The following is a 19,066-nucleotide window of genomic DNA, read 5'->3' on the forward strand; positions in this document are numbered from 1 at the left end:
ATGAACACTAGCTCTGATAGTTGCAGTGCAGAGTGCTTCATAAATAGCCATGGGCAGTTATTGTCTTGGCAGAGTTCTTACCGTATTCTGAGTCCAGATTTACTAAATTAAATAAATCAATTAAAGATAAATTTGTAATTTGTTGAGTAAATTAATCTTTCTCCTTATCCTGTCAGCCACCTCAGTTTATAAGTGACATAGATAGCTAATTTGGAAATGCAATTGCTATTCCATTCCAAATGCTACTGTGTGTTACTCTTAATGTACATGTGCATCCGATGAAGTGAACTGTAGCTCACGAAAGCTTATGCTCAAATAAATTTGTTAGTCTCTAAAGTGCCACAAGTACTCCTTTTCTTTATGCGAATACAGACTAATACGGCTGCTACTCTGAAACCTTAATGTACAGTCATTTAAAGGTACAGGCAGTTTTGCTTTTGTTGGAAAATAAATTTAGAATTCAGCAGGACCCCACTGAGGTTTAAATCCTAATCTCTTCTGGATTTCAGTTGTTTACATATCAAATATGATGTCACTGAATTTGCAATAATTCCCATTAGCATAAAGGGCACTAGGTACAACTGAAGGCAAATGAAGCAGCTAGCAAGCAGGGTTATGTTATAGGTAGAGTTTGTAATGCCATCTATAGGTAAGGTTGCCCATCACTTCTTGTTATAAGACTCTGTTTACAGTTGCTCATAACTTTGCTAAACTTTAACCACTTGGGCTGAAATTTTCAATAACAGGTGCCTGCCTCTGGCATGATTGCTTATTTATTTATTTGAAAGTTTCAGCAAAAGCAGCTCCAAATTTTTTGAGAACAAGAATAGGGGAAAATATATTGTTCACCCATGTTAAAAGAATATTTCTAACCAGCTTGTTGAGAAGCTGTAGCGCCTCCATGCTTTGCAACAGGCACTTAAATTTGACAGCAGTGTTGTCCTGGTGTTAGGAATGCAGAGCTGCCACCTCTTATGATTTTATTGCGAATAGCACAAGTTTGCCCCTGCTGGAGCCAGTCTGGCAATGAGAGACTCTCCTGCCCTCATGCAAATTTCAGGCCTACCTGAGGGAAAGCCTCCTCTGATTGGCTGCCTTCCCCACTTCCCTATTTACAGGGAAAGAGCAGCCAATCATGACTGCTCCAGGAGCAGAGGGAGGACCCATGAGTAGGCTGGATAGCAACAGGGAGCAGAGGTGTGGTAAGTTGACAGAAGTGCAGAGAAGAGGTGGTTGGTTGTAGGCTAAATAGGAACAGAGATTGTGAGGAAAAGGAGCTGGGAGTGGCATAGAGGGGACAGAAACCAGTGGGAGGAGCCACGGTGTTAGAGTTGTGGATAAGATCAGTGTAGGAATTGGGGGCAGAAGTCAAGGATGAGTAGACAGTCTTAGGGGCCACTGAAGCAGAAGGGTCTATAACTACTAGAGAACACTCCCCTACAGAACCTGAAATTGAAGACAGTCCTGAGTTACTATATTCTGGTCCTGCTTTGAGCAGGGGGTTGGACTAGATGACCTCCTGAGAGCTCTTCCAACCCTAATCTTCTATGATTCTATTATTCCTCTGCTGTCAGCAAATAGCTATGAATCCCACTTGCGAAGTGTGTGTCTCATTCCCCTCTTGTGATTGGTCCACCATGGATAACAGCCTTCTGCTGCTGCCTTTTACTCCATTACCCCAGGTGATCTGTGCTGTGAATCTAAAGGTCTGTACCCTGCTTATCATCCATGTTGGAAATCAGTATGGTTCCATGTGATGGATTTTTTGCTTTTTCTGGTGTTTTTTTTTTTAATTGGTAAATTACATAAAAATCCCTCAATTTAAAAAAGTGTTAAGATTGCAAAGTCAAGCATTCCAAAATTAGGAAATGCCAGAATTAAGGTTGCCTATGCAGGAATTTGTATTCCATGCAGTGTTTGGATAGTGTGTGTTAAATAAGGCCTGGAATTGGATATGGAGGATAAAAAAAAATTGAGTAACTACCCTTAACTGAATGAGGCAGGGATCGTGGGGCAAAAAAATAGCACATGATCATGCAATTAATAATGCATACTCACAGGGAGGCTGAATTAAGGTTGCACAGGCAACCTACATTCTGGCACTTACTAACTTGAGAGTGCTTGGCTTTGCAATGTTAACGTTATTTTAATGTAATTTTTACGATGAAATATAATATAAATAAAAAGCAATTAGAGAAAGATCTATGCAAACACTTGTGCTGAGATTAATTTATGTAATTGATCCCTCTTCAACTGTTCAGTTGATGGAGAATAGAAAGGGCCACATAACAGGGCAGGAAGTTACCAAGTCGCTTGTACTTTTCTATGTCCTGAGCTTGCATTCAAATTGACCATTGCTTTTGCTGGGACAGTCCTAAGTATTGGAGGGAATTCCATTAGAGACAAACATTCTCACATCAGTTGGTTAAAGAAACAAAAGTGTGAAAGTGAGCTCCAAGATTGTTGTATGGTGTTAGGTTAGAGTGAAAACAGTTCAAGGAAACCCTATAGCATTGTACTGATGTGGCAATTAAGATAAAGGTTTACATTATTATTCCCAAGTGGTTCTAGCCTAGTGTGTACCGGGAAAAAACATAGTGCCTCATAAGTGTTTTACAGTCAACCTGCAATGTTTAATTTTTTACTTCAAATCCACAGTCCTGTATAACATTACATTACGCTCCTAGCTGGTTCTGTAGAACAGTTTGGTTTCTCCAGCATTACTTCAGATTTAGATACATAATATTATTCAAATAAAAAATGCTGTGTGTATTATTGTGTTGTACATACTGTAATACAAGCCATTATTTCCCACATATGTTTGATGTGGACTGAGTTATAACTCTCAGATCTGGAAAAATAAACAACTTTGTTTCTTGCAGGACTTATAATTTCTCTACAGCTTCTTCGTGGGGACATGGAGCAGATTCGAAGGGAGAACCCAATGATCTTTAACAGGGGGGTGTCTATTACCAGAAAACTCGGTTTCCCCGATGTCATAATGCCAGGTAGGTAGATCTCCTCTAACTATAAAACACAGATGCTATTGTTCAGTCTTTCTTAAGCATTGATAAATGGGATGGTTTTTCACTCAAGGATGGACAATAATGTAAGACATTCCCAGATTACAAACGTTCTAGATTACAAATTCCTGATTGCAGTAAAGCATACTGTGACAAAGTTGCTCCTCTACCGTGTTGGGTCCTGCGCTTATTGGTGGATTTTGCTCCGTTCAGAGATTCACGGTAGCTCTCCGTTTGGCCACTTTCATGGCTCGAATCTGCCGTTCTCTCAGCTAACCTCATCACTGGCCAGCATGGGGAAAAAAGAGTAAGAACAATCCCCGCAGTTTCTGCTGATCCACCATGTGGGTCGGGGACCAGCTCAGAGACCTTCACCTCTGGTGGAAACTCCTGTGTTGGGTCAGGAGTTGGGAGGTTTGGGGGGAACCCGGGCCCACCCTCTACCCCGGGTTCCAGCCTAGGGCCCTGTGGACTACAGCTGTCTAGAGTGCCTTCTGAAACAGCTGCACGACAACCACAATTCCCTGGGCTACTTCCCCTTGGCCTTCTCCCAACACCTTCTTTGTCCTCACCACAGGACCTTCCTCCTGATGTCTTTTAATGCTTGTACTCCTCAGTCCTCCAGCAGCAGGTCCTCTCACTCCCAACTCCTTACGTGCACACCTCACTAACTGGAGTGACAGCCTTTTTAAACCAGGTATCCTGATTAGCCTTAATTCTAGCAGCTTCCCATTTGGCTACAGGTGTCCTAATTGGCCTCTCTGCCTTAATTAGTTCTAGAAAGTTCCTGAGTTTCTGGAATAGTCCCTGTTATCTTACCAGGAGAAAAGGGACCTGCTTAACCTGGAACTAATGTATCTACCTTCGACCACTCTCTTGTAGCCATCTGGCCTGACCCTGTCACAATACCTATTGCCAATTTGAAGTATTTTTCATTGAAGCAGTACAGAGCCGTACTAGAATTCATTAAATTGATATATGTAACATATATTCAACAGACTGTTTTGCTCTTTTTTTTAATTAGAAATAAGTATAGGGCTGTCTGTTTCAGAACCAGAGAGAGTTATCATACCCTTTCTTTCCTATAATAAAAAGCCTGGGGAAACAGGAGAGTTCCCACATTGTGGAGCTGATTCTCAGGTTTAATATAGCTCTTCTTCCTTGTTTGACAGCACAAAGTGCATGTAAAACCATCTATTTCCCCTCCCCTCCCGCAACCCACACCCAGCATCCCTAATTCTACGCACACTCAACCCCTCCAATAGAAGTCTTGGCCACAGCGCTGCAGCATTCTAGTTATCCCTGGCTGCCAGAATAGCCTCTTGTGTCCATTGTCATTTGGGCACAAATTAGAGCAGCCTTGAGTCTGCTGAGTTGATTTAGGGGCCAAACTAGCATGTGGCCAGTCCTATGATCAATGGGCATGAAGGCTGGCATCATATAGCCTGATTCATGCAGTGTAATGAGGAACTGGCCTAGAAACTCTCTGACATACATAAACTTGATATGCCAGCATTTGAAATGCCACTCCCTCACTTCACATTACGAATCAGAACCAATAAGGATTTTGTAGATTTGGGAAATTTTGTGTGAGCAGTGTTTGGGAGAAATGTTGGATTTCTGTACTGGAAAAACTGTGCTGGCACATTAACATCTTTGGTTCGTTCAGTCTTATCAGGCAGTCTTTATAGAAACCATAGTGAAAAGCTCAGCAGGGATTATGTGGGAAGTATTTTTTGAAAATATAGTGTAAATGATATGATCAGAAGTTTAGAACTGTATATATTTTAACACTTTTGAAAGTACCAGGATTTCTTGCATTAAGATGGGTGAGAGAGGAGGATGAGGACACAGGGATGCTAACCTCCAAATTCTATATTGTGATAATTACATGGGAATTAAAAAAGAAACAATTTCAAATTAAAATTGTGTTTTATTGATCACAAAAAATTTTTCATAAATTTGATTAAAGCTAAAGAAATTCAATTAGTTGACACACATTTAATGTGAATGTCTTTTTAGTGAATTTACCAAAGACATTTTTTGGCCTAAGAGCATGCCAAAGGATTTCATTTATTTAACTATATTCTAAACCTGTGTTCTATAAGCCAGGCCCAATGGCATGATGGTACCACATCACTCTGCAGTCTGCTATTCAAAAGGTTGTATATCAGGATAAAATCACAACTCCCACTCAGTGGACTACTGTAGTTGACATCAGGGCCAGACTTTTGAAATTGCAGTGCTTAAATCCATATTTAGACACCTGGGTAAGTGGCCTGATTCTCCTTCATGAATTACTCCAATGGATCCCCATTCTTGGGTATGTTGAACTGCCCCTTGGTTCCTTCAGACCACTAAAGGTGTAGCAGGTTCAATGAATAGCTCAATGGCCTCAATGCTTCCCTCTTTGGTTTTGCTCTTCCTGGGACACCAGCCCTGCTCTGGGGGCTGTCATAAAGTGGGGGTTGCCCTGCCTCCTCCATGCCTCTCCTCTTTTAGGCAGTTTGTTTGCAAAGGAATCGAAGGGGAGCAGTCCCCATGCAAGGGCTGTCCCCAATCTAAGCCTAAGAGGTTTCTTCTAGTAGTATCAACTCAGTCTACAAATCTTCTAGACTGTAGCTTATGGGGTTTGTCTAGCAGTCAGTCCATCTCAACACAAAAGCTGTCCAAATGAGTAAGATTATTTGTACATTATTGCTGTGACTTTGCTGGTGTTCAGCCACTGGGAGACATCAGGAATATTAAACTAAAAGCAGCTTCTACAGAATGCCTTAATGGTGTTTCCATCATTGAAATATGCAAGGCTGTGACTTTCAGCTCCATATTCAGTTGTAATCCCTTGACTTGGCCTCTAGATCTGGTGCCCAATTCAAGAGAACCTGTCCTGCACTCTCTTTTCAGCTAATGCTCACCAGAGACACCTCATGCTGCTGCCCCAGTAGCGTGGGAATCCATACTGTCAATCCTTGAAGGAGGAAAAACAGCATACCAGAGTAACTGTGGTTCTTTGAGATGATTGTGGATATGGATTCACACTCCCCTTGCCACTTCTTTGGAGTCTCTTATTAAGGATTCCTGAATTAAAAGAAGAATGCAGAGGGGCAGTTGGGGCAATTATTAGTGAGTGGAGAGAGGTCGGGTGCAACCAAAGTCTCATCAGATAGTGATTACTAGAAAGTCCATACTTGTGAACCAGGGATGTGCATCTCCCCAAAGTGTGGGCCTACATGGACAGTCATCCTGAAGGACCACAGTTATCACGGTAAATGATTGTTTCTTTCTTTTTAGAGGTGCTGAACACCAGAACTCTGTTAAATCCAATGGTGGCTGCAGATGTTCTGCATATCTGAAAATTAGGCCTCTTATTTAGATGCTTAAATATGGAATTAGGTGCCTAACTTTAGGCACTCACATTTGAAAAATTTGGCTCAGTTATGTCAGAAATGGCAACAAGCACATTGGACACTCCCTGACAACGAGTACCCTTCTTTGAAGAGTCCATGCAGAGATGAAGAGTAGGTATAAAGGAGCACATGACCACAGTGTAAGTGGGTAGGAAGAAAGAAGCAGTCATATGTGGAGTGATGCATAATGCAAACACTTAATTACCTGGACAACTCTCCATCAGCAAAATCAGTATACTAAAAAAAATAAGGGAATTTCAATGATGCAGGTTAGTTCCCCTTCACCCCTGGAGATGTATGTTTTTACAAGTGAAAATGTGTTTGATCTCATCCATTCCGTAGCAGATATTTATCCATATGATGCAGTTTGACGCAATTGATAGACTTTGTTTAGAAGAGGTCCAGTATTAGAGAACCAGGGATAGTATAAATTAGGATTGAATTAGCAGAACTATGAGAATAAAGATTACATAATCTTTCGTTCCAGTGTTATCACTGTCAAATTCAAAAGTCTTCATTTTCTGACAACTTTATTTGTATTTTCAGTGATTTAGAAAAGACTTTACTGGTTACCAAGTCAAAACCTTTTGGGTGCTTTTGTTAGCTCTTGAGCATGTCCACGTATTTGTTAAATCTCTTTCAGACTGCTTTCCTCCCTGCTTTACTTCAGAGCTATTGCTGTGTTATTAAAGACAAGGTTTCTTCTCTCTGAAACGATTAGCAGTGAGCCCAAAGGTTTCTATCAGAATTATACTTTGCAACTAGATGCATGTTTTCAAGAGGTGACGGTCAAAAGAGGATTAATAACCATGTAGAGGCAGTGTCACCTAATGTTGCTCATGTACACTGATCAGATTGTTAAGCCAAAAACTGTCAAAAGAAAGCAAATAACTTTAATGTATTCAAACCCATTTCAAATGAACTTTAACATTCTTTTCTCTTCCTTTTTTATGAGGAGTCAGCAAGTTCCCTTTGCCCCCAGACATCCAAACATTAAAATTGTAAGGTTACTACTTTTCTCCCAGTTTCCCCTCTTCCTCCCTGGCTTTTTTAATGGCACTGGTGAGGATTCTTCTAATAAACCTCTCTTCCCCCATCGACCAAGAATCTTGACTAATATCCAGCAATCATTAGGGAACAGAATTACTGGAACCAGTCAAGTCATGCATATGTCCTGCATAGCTGTGCAGCGCATTGCTAAAGTCTCTGTGGACAATCATGTCTGTTTCGATGTTAAATTTAGAAGTTCTGAGATTTTCATTGTGTTGTGATCTGAGAAGAACATCCTGATGAATGTAATGCTGTTCTGTGTCCTTGTGAATCAGAAGGGATTCAGTCATACCAGGCTTATGAAGTTTCTTTCTAAATTGCTATTGGATTTAAGAACGTTCATTTAATCCTGACAATAATTTTACCTTTCCCCAGAGATAAATGTAATGAGGCATGTGCTGCTTGCCTTTTGGATTGCAACTTTATTTGTATACAGAATCTGCTATCAGAAATCTATTGCATAGGCATGGTGTTTGTCAGTTTCCCAAAGGACATCCCTTCCCTTCCCCATGTGCTGATACCTATGCTGTCTTTTACTTTGATCCTCTGATGAAAAGTGCATGCTTCATCTTTTACTTGTGAGTGATGTTTCTTTCTCTTTTCTCTCTCTCTCCTTTCTAATTGTCCTGGTTCCTCTCTTTACTTTTCCTTCATTTTCTCCTCTTTCTTTCTGATGCAGAGCTGAAGATAGTTGGGTGTAAGTTTCTGCTTTTCTATGTAATGTTTGCTTATTGCTTGATTTTTCCCCATCTTTACCTCATGTTTTTTTCATGGAATGTTGGGGATTGGTAAAAGTAACAAACCATAATAGCATTGCTGGGAAGCTTTGGTAACAGATGGGCATTTTCAGTGTATTATCAGTATTTCTTCACACTAATGTATTCCAGACAGAGTCGCTAAGTATAACAGGATGAATCAGAATCACTGCTGAGAAAGCTTTGGGCATCAGTGCTTTGAATGTTCGCTAAGTCATGGCAAGAGAAACATTAATAACAGGATATGACAGGGCTTGTCAGCTGCTCAGAGCACAATTATGCGAAGAGGGTTAACAAGAATAAAAAAAAGGCATATGTTAAACAACAATTAAAAAGGCATAAATATGTGTTACAAAGAGAATGAAGACCAATCATTTTCATTAGTCAGAAAAAAGAAAATAAGCAAGGGTTAAGATGGAGCAAGGAAAATTTTAGGTAAAATATTAGAAGAATCTGTTTGTAAAAACAGAGAGAAAAAATGGAACAGTCTGTTAAGGAAGTTTCTGGATCATTGATATTCAAGGACAGAAAAGACACCTATCTAACCAGGACAGGAAGGATAGTGAAACCAGTCATTTATTTACACAAGGGCATATGCTGAATCATCCACTAGTGTGCCTTACCCACCCTGAAGATTGCATGATTCTATCAATATGAAAAAAAAATCTTGTTGAAGGAAAGGAAAGAGAGTGGTCAACTTTCTCCAAATTAGTCTGGGAGCAAAACCATGACACTAAATACAAATATTTGTGTAGGTATATCCTGCTGGCTCTATAAATCTATTTATAGAAGACATTGTATTAATTCCTTTGGATCCAAAGGTCCAAAAATCTATTATCAGAAAGCAGATTAATGTGACATTCTGTCTTTCCCTTGTTCCCCTCAGAAGCAGAGCGAAATACAGCCTGACCATTTTCTTCACCAAAAGCCAGAGTGATCATCAAGGGTTAAAATGCATGTACTAATCCCAATAATGATACCTTAATAGAAAGAATAAATAATAATAGATGTTGTGTGTCCCCTTTCTACTTTCCCATTGTTCCTATTAACATTAATATAGTCTCATGCACATTTTTAGGAAAGAATAGGACCTGATACTCATTTACGTTATGACAAGTTTATTTACGCCAGCTTTAAGGATTCTTTCACTGCCAAAAGAATGAAAAGTGTCCTTAGTGTAAATGCAAATCAGGCCCGGTAGACCCTTAACAGGTTTTCAGTGGTGATTGGAAGAACAAGAGAGTAGTTATAAATCAGATATAGCATGATACCGTATAAGAGAAACTTTTGCTTAAGGGTTCTATACATCATACTGATTATGGTTAATTGTGATTTGTTACAAGAAAAATCTAGTGAGGCTCAAAAGATACAGAATTTATGATCATACTGCTAACCGCGGCCCTGATTCTGTCATCCTTACGTGTTTGGAACATTACCATACTAAGTAGCTCTATTTATTTCCATTGGACTATTCATGGATGAAGGTACTACCCACTGTAAGGGTGGCAAAATCAGGCTGCCTAAGATCAAAACTGAGATATGCTGATTTATACCAGCTGAGGATCTGAACCCTAATTTTTACATGTGTTGTGTGGTCTGGGTTGATTGTTTCTTGGATTTTTTTGTTTGGTTTTTGTTTTTGTTTCAGAACCAGGGAACTGAAAAACAAATATATTTTGATTGCCCATTCTACCCCACTGTCTCTCCATGAGTACCAGGCATTCTTTTATAGAGTATAGGGGTCCAATCCTATAAAATACTATCACCTCCTATTGCTGAGCCCCAGTGACTTAAGATGCATAGAGGGGGCTCAGTAACTCACAGGATTGGGCCCTACATAAATAGGGCCATTTCGACAGTTGGATATAAAAAGACGCACATGTTAAGTTTTTAATATACAGATAGTCCTTAATCGCCTGGCTTTGCAGGCCATGAGAGACTGGACTTTTACTTAATAAATCCTGTAAAGACTCCCTGGGTAAATACTCCTTTTTACTGAAATATTCTTCAATTATTCAGAAAGCTGGGTACAAATACCAACTGAACTGAGCTGCCTTTTTTCCCAAAAGGACATTGATGTATTAAGTCCATTTCAGAAGGCTGCAAAGCTGGAGAAAGCTGGCCACTCTGTAAACAGATGTTGAGAGTCAAGACTTCAAGGTTTTATTTACCGTTCTGTCTCTAGCTTATTCTGTGACCTTGAACAAGTCATGTAACCTCTTTACCTCATTTTTCCCGTATATAAAATAGGGATAATATTCATTCCTTTCCTCAAAAGGTCGTTGTAAGTGTAGTTAAAAATTTTTGAGATCCTCTAATGAAAAGTGCTACATAAATGCATAAAAGCTTATGCTCAAATAAATTTGTTAGTCTCTAAGGTGCCACAAGTACTCCTTTTCTTTTTATAAATGCAGACTGTTACTATAAGGTATAATTACTTTGTGGCCAGAACATCATGGTAAACCCTTTCAACAGAGAACATGAAAATCCCTTCAGCAAAAATCTCCTTACTATAATAGATGCCAGCTACTAAGTTGTCACTAAACTAGAGTAGTTCATATTTTTAAGATATTTTCAGCTTAAAGCCATTAATACACAGGATGAGCATTCGCGATTTTCAAACGTTCTGCAGTACACTTTTCCGTTTTTGGTACATATACAAATACAAAACCAATATATAGTTATAGCAGCTTTTCATGGCATTTTTAGGTTAGAAGATAGAGCATTTCATTTTCATATAAGTGAAGTTGCCAAAGCTTGCTAAGTTTATAGCTTGATCAGGATTTATTTTCTGAACCTGAGGCTTCATAAACAGAGAGGGGGGAAAAAACTCCAGTGGAGGAAGGAAGGACCCATTTGGGTATATTTTTCTGATAAAATACAGAAGAATATAATTTGGTTTTATGTAACATTTTTCACACTCAAAAGCATTTTCAAGGCATTTCACTGAGAAATAAATTGCAGTAACTGGCTAGGTGAATTCTACAAACTTTATATGCTCAGTAACAGCTAATACCTAGCTTTGGAAATTAGACCCACTTTTGTTGAGAGAAGTAATACAAGCAGAGACATTCGTGCTATGCTATTGAAAATTTCTATTACATATTTCATTTCAACCTAGACAGCCACCCAAAATGAATCTTATAGCAGTATTATTCCTGCCTTAAAGGTATGAGGCTACAACTAATCCCATTTTCTAATCTGCAATATTCTTCTTACAAAGATATGACATCCTAAACAATCCAGGCTTCCAAGCCACACTGTTCTTCTCCCAAAACCATGAATAGAGAAATATCAGTTATTGCTGCTTCAGGGAGCCATTGCAATTTACACATTTGCCACACAGAGGAAATAGATTAGCTGGTATGTGAGAAAAGTCCTTCTTTGTTTGTTTATTTTTGTTTTATAAATGATGTGAAAGATCTGATTTAAAGAGCAGGAATTCTGTTAGCCAGGCCTTTTGATTTGAAATGTCATTGCCATTCTGTATTAAAGCTGACTTAGATCATTTTCTAAAGTCATTGACAAGACCTTTTTAGTCACAAGCAAGCTGCATAGGGTGACCAGACAGCAAATGTGAAAAGTCGGGACGGGGGTGGGGGGTAACAGGAGCCTATATAAGAAAAAGACCCAAAAATCAGGACTGTCCTTATAAAATCGGGACATCTGGTCACCCTAAAGCTGCACTCTCATTGCCGTTTAAACATTTGTTGCGGAATAGCACCTCTTGCTTTCTAAGTGTAATTAATGAACGTGGATAATTTCAGTTAATGAACTGATGTGGGACTGAAGACTTGCTGTGGTTTCTGTGCAACCCTTAGGCCTTGTCTACACTACAGAGTTTTGTCGATGCAAGTTAAGCTGACAATCAAAAACGGTATAATTACACCACTTGTGCGTGTTCTCACTATGCTCCTTCTGTCAGCAGAGTGCATCTATACTTGGTGCTCTAGCATCAACAGTGAGAGCAGTGCACTGTGGGTAGCCATCCCACTGTGCTACTTGCCACCTTCTGCAGCTAGGAGTTGTGGGAAAGCAGAGTGGATCACAGTGCATCATGCGTGCAGGCTCAACGTCCCCTGATGCAGGTCTTTCTGTCCCAGCATTCTATGGGCTTCCGACTGCATTTCCCAGCATTTTTCAATGGGCCCTGTTTACTGTGCACCCGCCATCTCTGTCTGAAAGGCTGGATCCTGCACTGCTCTCTACTGTTGTGGTCACTGTTATGAACATGTCGTGGATGGTCATGCAGTATATCATGAGCTCCAAATCTGAACAGGAATCAGAGTTGCCTGACCTGCTGTGTGCCATGGAAAGAAACAACGCCAGATTACTTTTGACATTCACAGAGCAACTGAACATGGTGGACAGTTGCTTTTGGGCTCGGGAAACAAGCACTGAATGGTGGGATTGCATCATTATGCAGGTCTGGGATGATGAGCAGTGGCTACAGAACTTTTGGATGTGGAAAACCACCTTCCAGGAACTGTGTGCGGAGCTCGCCCCAGTACTGCGGCACAAGGACTCCAAAATGAGAGCTGCCCTCTCAGCGGAGAAATGCCTGACGATCGCTGTGTAGAAGCTGGTTAAGCTACCAGTCAGTCGCAAATCAGTTTGGAGTCAGGAAGTTGACCATTGGGGCTGTGTTAATGCAATTATGCAGAGCTATTAATTGCATCATGTTATAAAGGACTGTGACTCTTGGCAATATGTGTGAAAGAGTGGATGGCTTTGTGGCAATGGGATTCCCTAACTGCGGAAGGGCAATAGATGGCATGCATATTCCAATTTTGGCCCCAGACCATCTTGTGATGGAGTACATCAGTAGAAAGAGGTACTTCTCTATAGTATTGCAGGCACTTGTGGATCATGCGGACGTTTCACTGACATCAACGTGGGGTGGTCTCGGAAGGTGCATGATGCATGCGTCTTCAGGAGCACTGGCCTGTACAGAAAGCTCCAAGCAGGGACTTCCTTTCCAGACCAGAGATTCCAGTGGGGGATGTTGAAATGCCTGTAGTGATCCTGGGAGACCCAGCCTACTCCTTATTCCCACGGCTCATGAAGCCTTACATGAGAAATCTGGACAACAGCAAGGAGTGCTTCAAGAATAGGCTGAGCAGGTGCAGAACGACTGTGGAATGTGCCTTTGGCTGATTAAAGCACGCTGGCAGTGCCTTTATGGCAGGTTAGGCCTAAATGAGGAAAACATTCCCATAATCATAGCAGCCTGCTGCATGCTCCATAATATTTGTGAGGCTAAGAATAAAAAGTTTTCCCCTGGAGTGGAGTGCGGAGATGGATTGCCTGCCTGCTGAATTTGAGCAGCCAGATACCAGGGTTATTAGAGGGGCAAAACGGGGCTATTCAAATCAGGGAGGCTTTGAGGCAAGATTTTGATAATGAGCACCAGTAAAGTGTCTTTCTATACAGCACTCTGCCATGCTTTGTTAACGTGCTGCCTTAGATGAAAATTGTGATGATTCGTGAGCAGGATATGAGGTCAGCAAATGATCAGGCCACTGTGTATGTCTACCAGCAGCAACCACCATGAGTAAGAGACAAATAAAGATTGGTTATCTTTCAGAGAGTTTGTTTTTATTAAATACCAATTAACAACACACACAAAAGGATTGGTGGGAAGGGAGATAAGAGTGCAGGGCAGCGTTGGCTCTCATAGCTGTGTGTAAGTCCAGCCATCATTTTGGAAGCTGTCTGAAGGGGTGGAATGAATGGGATACCGAGATGTTCCAGGAAGTATCAAGGAATGTGTGGGAGGAGTTTGGGGAGGACATGAAAGCAGTTCTGTATCTGTTTCAGGGCAGCGGGGAGAGCATGCATGTGTTCTGTCTGGAGCGTGATTGGGGACTTCAGTACCTCTGTTTGCTCCTCCATCACTTTTATCATCTGCTCCTGGCCCATTACAAATGCGCTCCTTGGTCTCCTTTCTGTCCTGCCTTTCTATTTTAAATTTTTCCTTCAGGGTCTCTCTCCACTCCCTGCATTCTCTTTTTTCGGCCTCTGAGGATTGGGGCACCTCTTGGAACATGTTCTCCTTACTCCACCTTGGTCGCTTCCCTATCTGGCGGTGGCCCTTCGCTGGTGTGTAGGGGGTTCCCCTGAAGGCCACATCTGCAGGAGCACAGGAAAAAATACAAGGAAGCATGATGGTTAGTTCACACACAGCATTGAATCTTTACAGTAAAATACATCTCTTTTAACATACGAATCACTTTCACACTGTCCCTTGACAAGCACACATCTTGGCGAACACCCTAAGCATGGTGAGTTTGGCCCAGGTCGGGGTTGGGTGTTCAGGATCGGGCAGAGGGTCTAGGTGGGTTTTTTTTAAGGGGATCGATGCAGGTGACTAGGGACAATATTGTAAATTCTGCCACCATTTTCCTCAGGTGGGTTATCAAAGCCAATATTTCACTCCTAAGGGTAAGCAAGGGTGCATCTCTTGCACGCATGCAGCTTCAGACTGGGTCCCTATGCTGCTCGCCTGTGTGCTGCTTTGGTTCCTGCACAAGTGATTGCCTATTGGCGTGGGAAAGTTTCCTACAATGGGGGAAGGAACAAAGCAGCTCTGCCAGGGAACCTTCAGCAGAGGATTGGCGAGTACCTACACAAAAGTTTCCTAGAGATCTCTATGGAGGATTCCCGTGAAATCTCGGTGTACATTAACACACTGTTCCACCACTCTGCTTAGCTGCATAGACGAATGTTTAGCACACTCAAACACAGCTAGTCTTGTACATTTCTATCCCTTTACTCACTTCTAGAATATACAGAGCAAAGGACAGCTCTACCTCATATAATCAAGCAGCGTCTACTCAAGAAGATCACTTACCAGAGCTCTCCTCTCCTGTATCAAGCACACCAGAGACAGACTGCTGGGACTGGCTAGACCCCTCCAGAATGGAAAAGAGGTCCTGACTCGCTGTGCCACCAGATGACCCTGCCGTGTGCTGCACGTCATCTTCCATCTTGACCTCCTGATCCACGACTGTCTCCTTGCCGTTGAGTTCACTGTCCATTGCCTCCAGCCCCACCGAAGTATCCACGGGGCTCTTGGTGGTGGTGGTGGTAGAGTTGCCGCCAAGGATGGCATCCAGCTCCTTATAGAAGTGGCGCGTCTTTGGCGCAGCACCAGAGCGATGGTTTGTCTCCCTTGCCTTCTGGTATGCCTGCCTCTTCCAGAGCATTTAAAGGGGGAGGAGTGGATGCCTGTGTACCTGGGTGCAGGGCAGCAGAGTTTGAATTGCTGACAAGAGCGGTCAGGATGGGCATTGTGGGATATCTTCTGAAGGCCATTTACAGCGACATAACCAAGTGCAGTGTCTACACTGACACTTTGTCAATGTAACTTAGCCACAAAAATCTCTACGCCTCTCGTGAAGGTGGTTTTATTTTATCGGCAAAGCAGGAGAATTTTGTTGGCAGACAGAGCATTGCAGTGTGTACACCTCCACTGTTTTGTCAATGAAACCTAACTTTTGTCAACAAAACTGTGTAGTGTAGGCAAGGAGGTCTCTGGGCTTAGAAACCTCCTGCTGACAGCTACCATCTCAGAGAAATGTGACCGCAACTCATGGGGGCCAGTGGCAGAGGTGGTAAACCAATGTAATATTTAAGTAAATATTTTCAAGACAGTAAAATTATTTTCATCGTTAAAGTGAAGAACTTAATTCAGTAGTTCAATCTTCTGACTTTGGAATAACTAGACTCTCTGCAATCATAGGTTCAATATCTAATCAAGTTAACTCACCCCTTCTGTCAGGGCTCCTTCCCCACTCCGAACTCTAGGGTACAGATGTGGGGACCCGCATGAAAGACCCCCTAAGCTTATTTCTACCAGCTTAGGTTAAAAACTTCCCCAAGGTACAAATCTCTATTTGTCCTTGGACTGAGGTATGCTGCCACCACCAAGTGATCTTAGAGAAAGAATCAGGGAAAGGACCACTTGGAGTTCCTATTCCCACAAAATATCCCCCCAAGCCTACACCCCCTTTCCTGGGGAGGCTTGAAAAATAAACAGGGTGAGCACAAACCAGACCCTTGGGTTTGTAGGACACTAAAAACCCAATCAGATTCGTAAAAAACAGAACTTTATTATAAAGGGGAAAGAAAGTAAAAGAAGCACCTCTGTAAAATCAGGATGGAAGGTAATTTTACAGGACAATCAGATTAAAAACACAGAGGATTTCCCTCTAGGCAAAACTTAAAAGTTACAAAAATCCAAAAATAAACCTCCCTCTAGCACAGGGAAAATTCACAAGCTAAAACAAAAGATAAACTAACGCATTTCCTTGCTTTACTTACAATTTTTGTAATCTAGATACTTAGTTCAAGTAGGGCTTTGGGAGATGTATTTTCCCTGTCCTGATTCCTCACTGACCCGGAGAGAACCAACAAAGATAACAAGCAAAAACCTTCCCCCACAGATTTGAAAGTGTCTTCTCCCCTTATTGGTCTTTTTGGTCACGTGCCAACCAGGTTACCTGAGCTTCTTAACCCTTTAAAGGTAAGGAGGGATTTTATGATACCCTTAGCTGTATGTTTATGACGCCTTCTCTGAGCCAAAGTACATACATTTGCTCTTGTACCCTTTGCTGTGGGAAATACCTTATTTTTTAAAAGGTCCTGTTTGCTCTGCATTAACATTACAGACCCCAAGCTGTTTTTTGTGAATGCAGTTGCATCAGTGTGCTTGACTAAAATGACTTCTCCCCTCATTTTTCATTGTGATGTCAATCACGGTATCTAAGCTGTATGCATCTTATGGGTTTCCTTTATATATACCTATGTAAAGCATCTTGGAATGTAAGATGCTATGTCAATATCAAATATTGTTATTAAACCAGGCTAGGGACTGATTTGCAATCTGTCACTAGAACTCTGATTTCCAGAGTCAGTCTTCAGCAAGATGGGGTCACCAGCAAGAGGCTCCAAAATACCCAATTATAGTTAGTAAAATGTATTTCCAGAAAGTTAGTTTATAGATGTAAATTAATTCCTTTCACCATATGAAGTGTTCTGAGGAAAATGTGTGCAGTTTTCACTAAGGACTGACCAGGAGAAATTTCAAAGCAAATAACCAACTCTGACCTACATTTCTCTTTCATGTCAACAGACTGTTACATTTCTTTAATAGTCCCATAGCAAGTGCATAAATGGCTCAGCCTGCATTTTGAGCAATGAGACTGATTAAAATGCATTATCACTTTCCCATCATTGTGGTTTGCTAGGTGTTAAGTTTGACCACTAAACATTAGTAAGAAATGCTAGGTAAAATGCTTGAGGGTCTTCAGAAACCTCTGGTGTCAGTTTCCATATGACAATTCCCACCTCCCTCCCCCATTAATTAGCCTTGGCATTTTCAGATCTCTAATTGTGAGATGCTTCAGACTGCAAACTTCATGGGGCTACACAGTGGGAGTGGGGATAATGCAGCAAGGAGGAGGCCCTGTATAGATTCCCATTCATAAACAACTCCCAACAGAAGTCTCAGCAAAATAATATAGCTCTGTATCTAATATTAAGTGCTAAAGAGTTATACTTGTCACGAGCAAAAAGTGAGATAAAGACAAGGCTGAAAGCTTGTAGTGTTGATCCATACAGTGGATTTAGGAAAGGGGTTAAGGAACATTTCCGTTTAGGTGTAGACTGTGACAGATACAGAAGGATTTCCCTCACTGCCTCTTTCTTTGTGCTTCTGGTTAATGAACAGATTTAAATGCATCAGCTTCTCCAAGTACTGAAGTGGAAAAAACCATGCTTCCAAACAGGCTCTGCATTGCTGGATAGCCATTCCATTACTTCATTATTTAGTTTCTTTGGGCTGCTTAACACAATATTTGCCTGAAAGGGTTTGATTTTTTTGTTTTTTAACCTTACACATTTTTCACACCGTGTTAGCATGAGCTATCCTTCAGTATGCTATATGGAAAACCAACACAGATGAAAAAGTATATCTTTAGAAGCCAGTGACAGTTAAAAATAAATAAATGAAAAACCTAAAGAAAAATGGGTGCTCTCTTGTCTCCTTTTGTTACAGAACATAAACACTTTAGAGTTGACTACATTAGATTTGAAAGCTGATTTTCCCACACCAGCAGTAAATACTAGAAAAGTGGACTAGAAGCTGTCAAATTCAAAGCAACAAAGGGTTGACAGATTGTTACCCCCAATACCCTAGCATCTGTATTTCTGGATATAATAATCTGCTCTGAAAGCACTTGAAAACAAGGTGATGAAAAATTGGCAGGCATTTCTAGTGCTCTCTCCCTAGCACTCCTGCATGGAGTCTGCAAGCTAGCCAGGAATCCAGCAGAAAGAAATGTATTAATTCTCACCCACTCCACCTCAGCAGAGGTTTGAATTACAAACAGATCTTCAAAACAAAGAACAGCTTTTGCTTTTGTTACAGTAATAATAAACATTAGTTTTGTTGTGAAAAGAATTACTTGAACTTAATTGCTACAAAATATCACAATTTTTAAAGCATACTAAAGACAGTTAATTAGGTGTTATTGACCATTGGTTAAACTTACCTGGATCATTCCAAATCAGATGACGCAGCAAAAGAATGTGAGGTTATTTTCCCATTCCCTTCACTCCCCCCGTAATAATGCAGTTATTGATTCCAAATTCAGATTTAATACAAACGTTACTAACAACCCTCTGATTTAATTCATTGTTGGTCAAATATTCCTTTTTTTTTTTTTTTTATTAACTTGCTGCTTGGAATGAGTTGAGCTCCAGCCAAAACCTTGAAGAACAAAGTCAGTCAGTTGCCTCCATAAAGGCACCATATCTTTGATGTGGT

At 41.0% G+C, this 19,066-nt stretch overlaps 1 protein-coding gene across 2 annotated transcripts in view; it reads left to right on the top strand.

Annotated features, from left to right (window-relative positions):
- The window catches only part of DOCK3 (dedicator of cytokinesis 3), a 585,745-nt gene that overhangs the window by 429,277 nt on the left and 137,402 nt on the right, over positions 1–19,066 (top strand). For both annotated transcript variants that reach the window (XM_084634267.1, XM_084634266.1), the window contains exon 14: positions 2,883–3,008. In XM_084634267.1, coding sequence (XP_084490393.1) covers positions 2,883–3,008 — 126 coding nt within the window. The remainder of the gene's footprint in view (positions 1–2,882; positions 3,009–19,066) is intronic.

Source organism: Lepidochelys olivacea, assembly GCF_965140295.1.
Source record: "Lepidochelys olivacea isolate rLepOli2 genome assembly, chromosome: 7".
NCBI classification, from domain to species: Eukaryota; Metazoa; Chordata; order Testudines; family Cheloniidae; genus Lepidochelys; species Lepidochelys olivacea.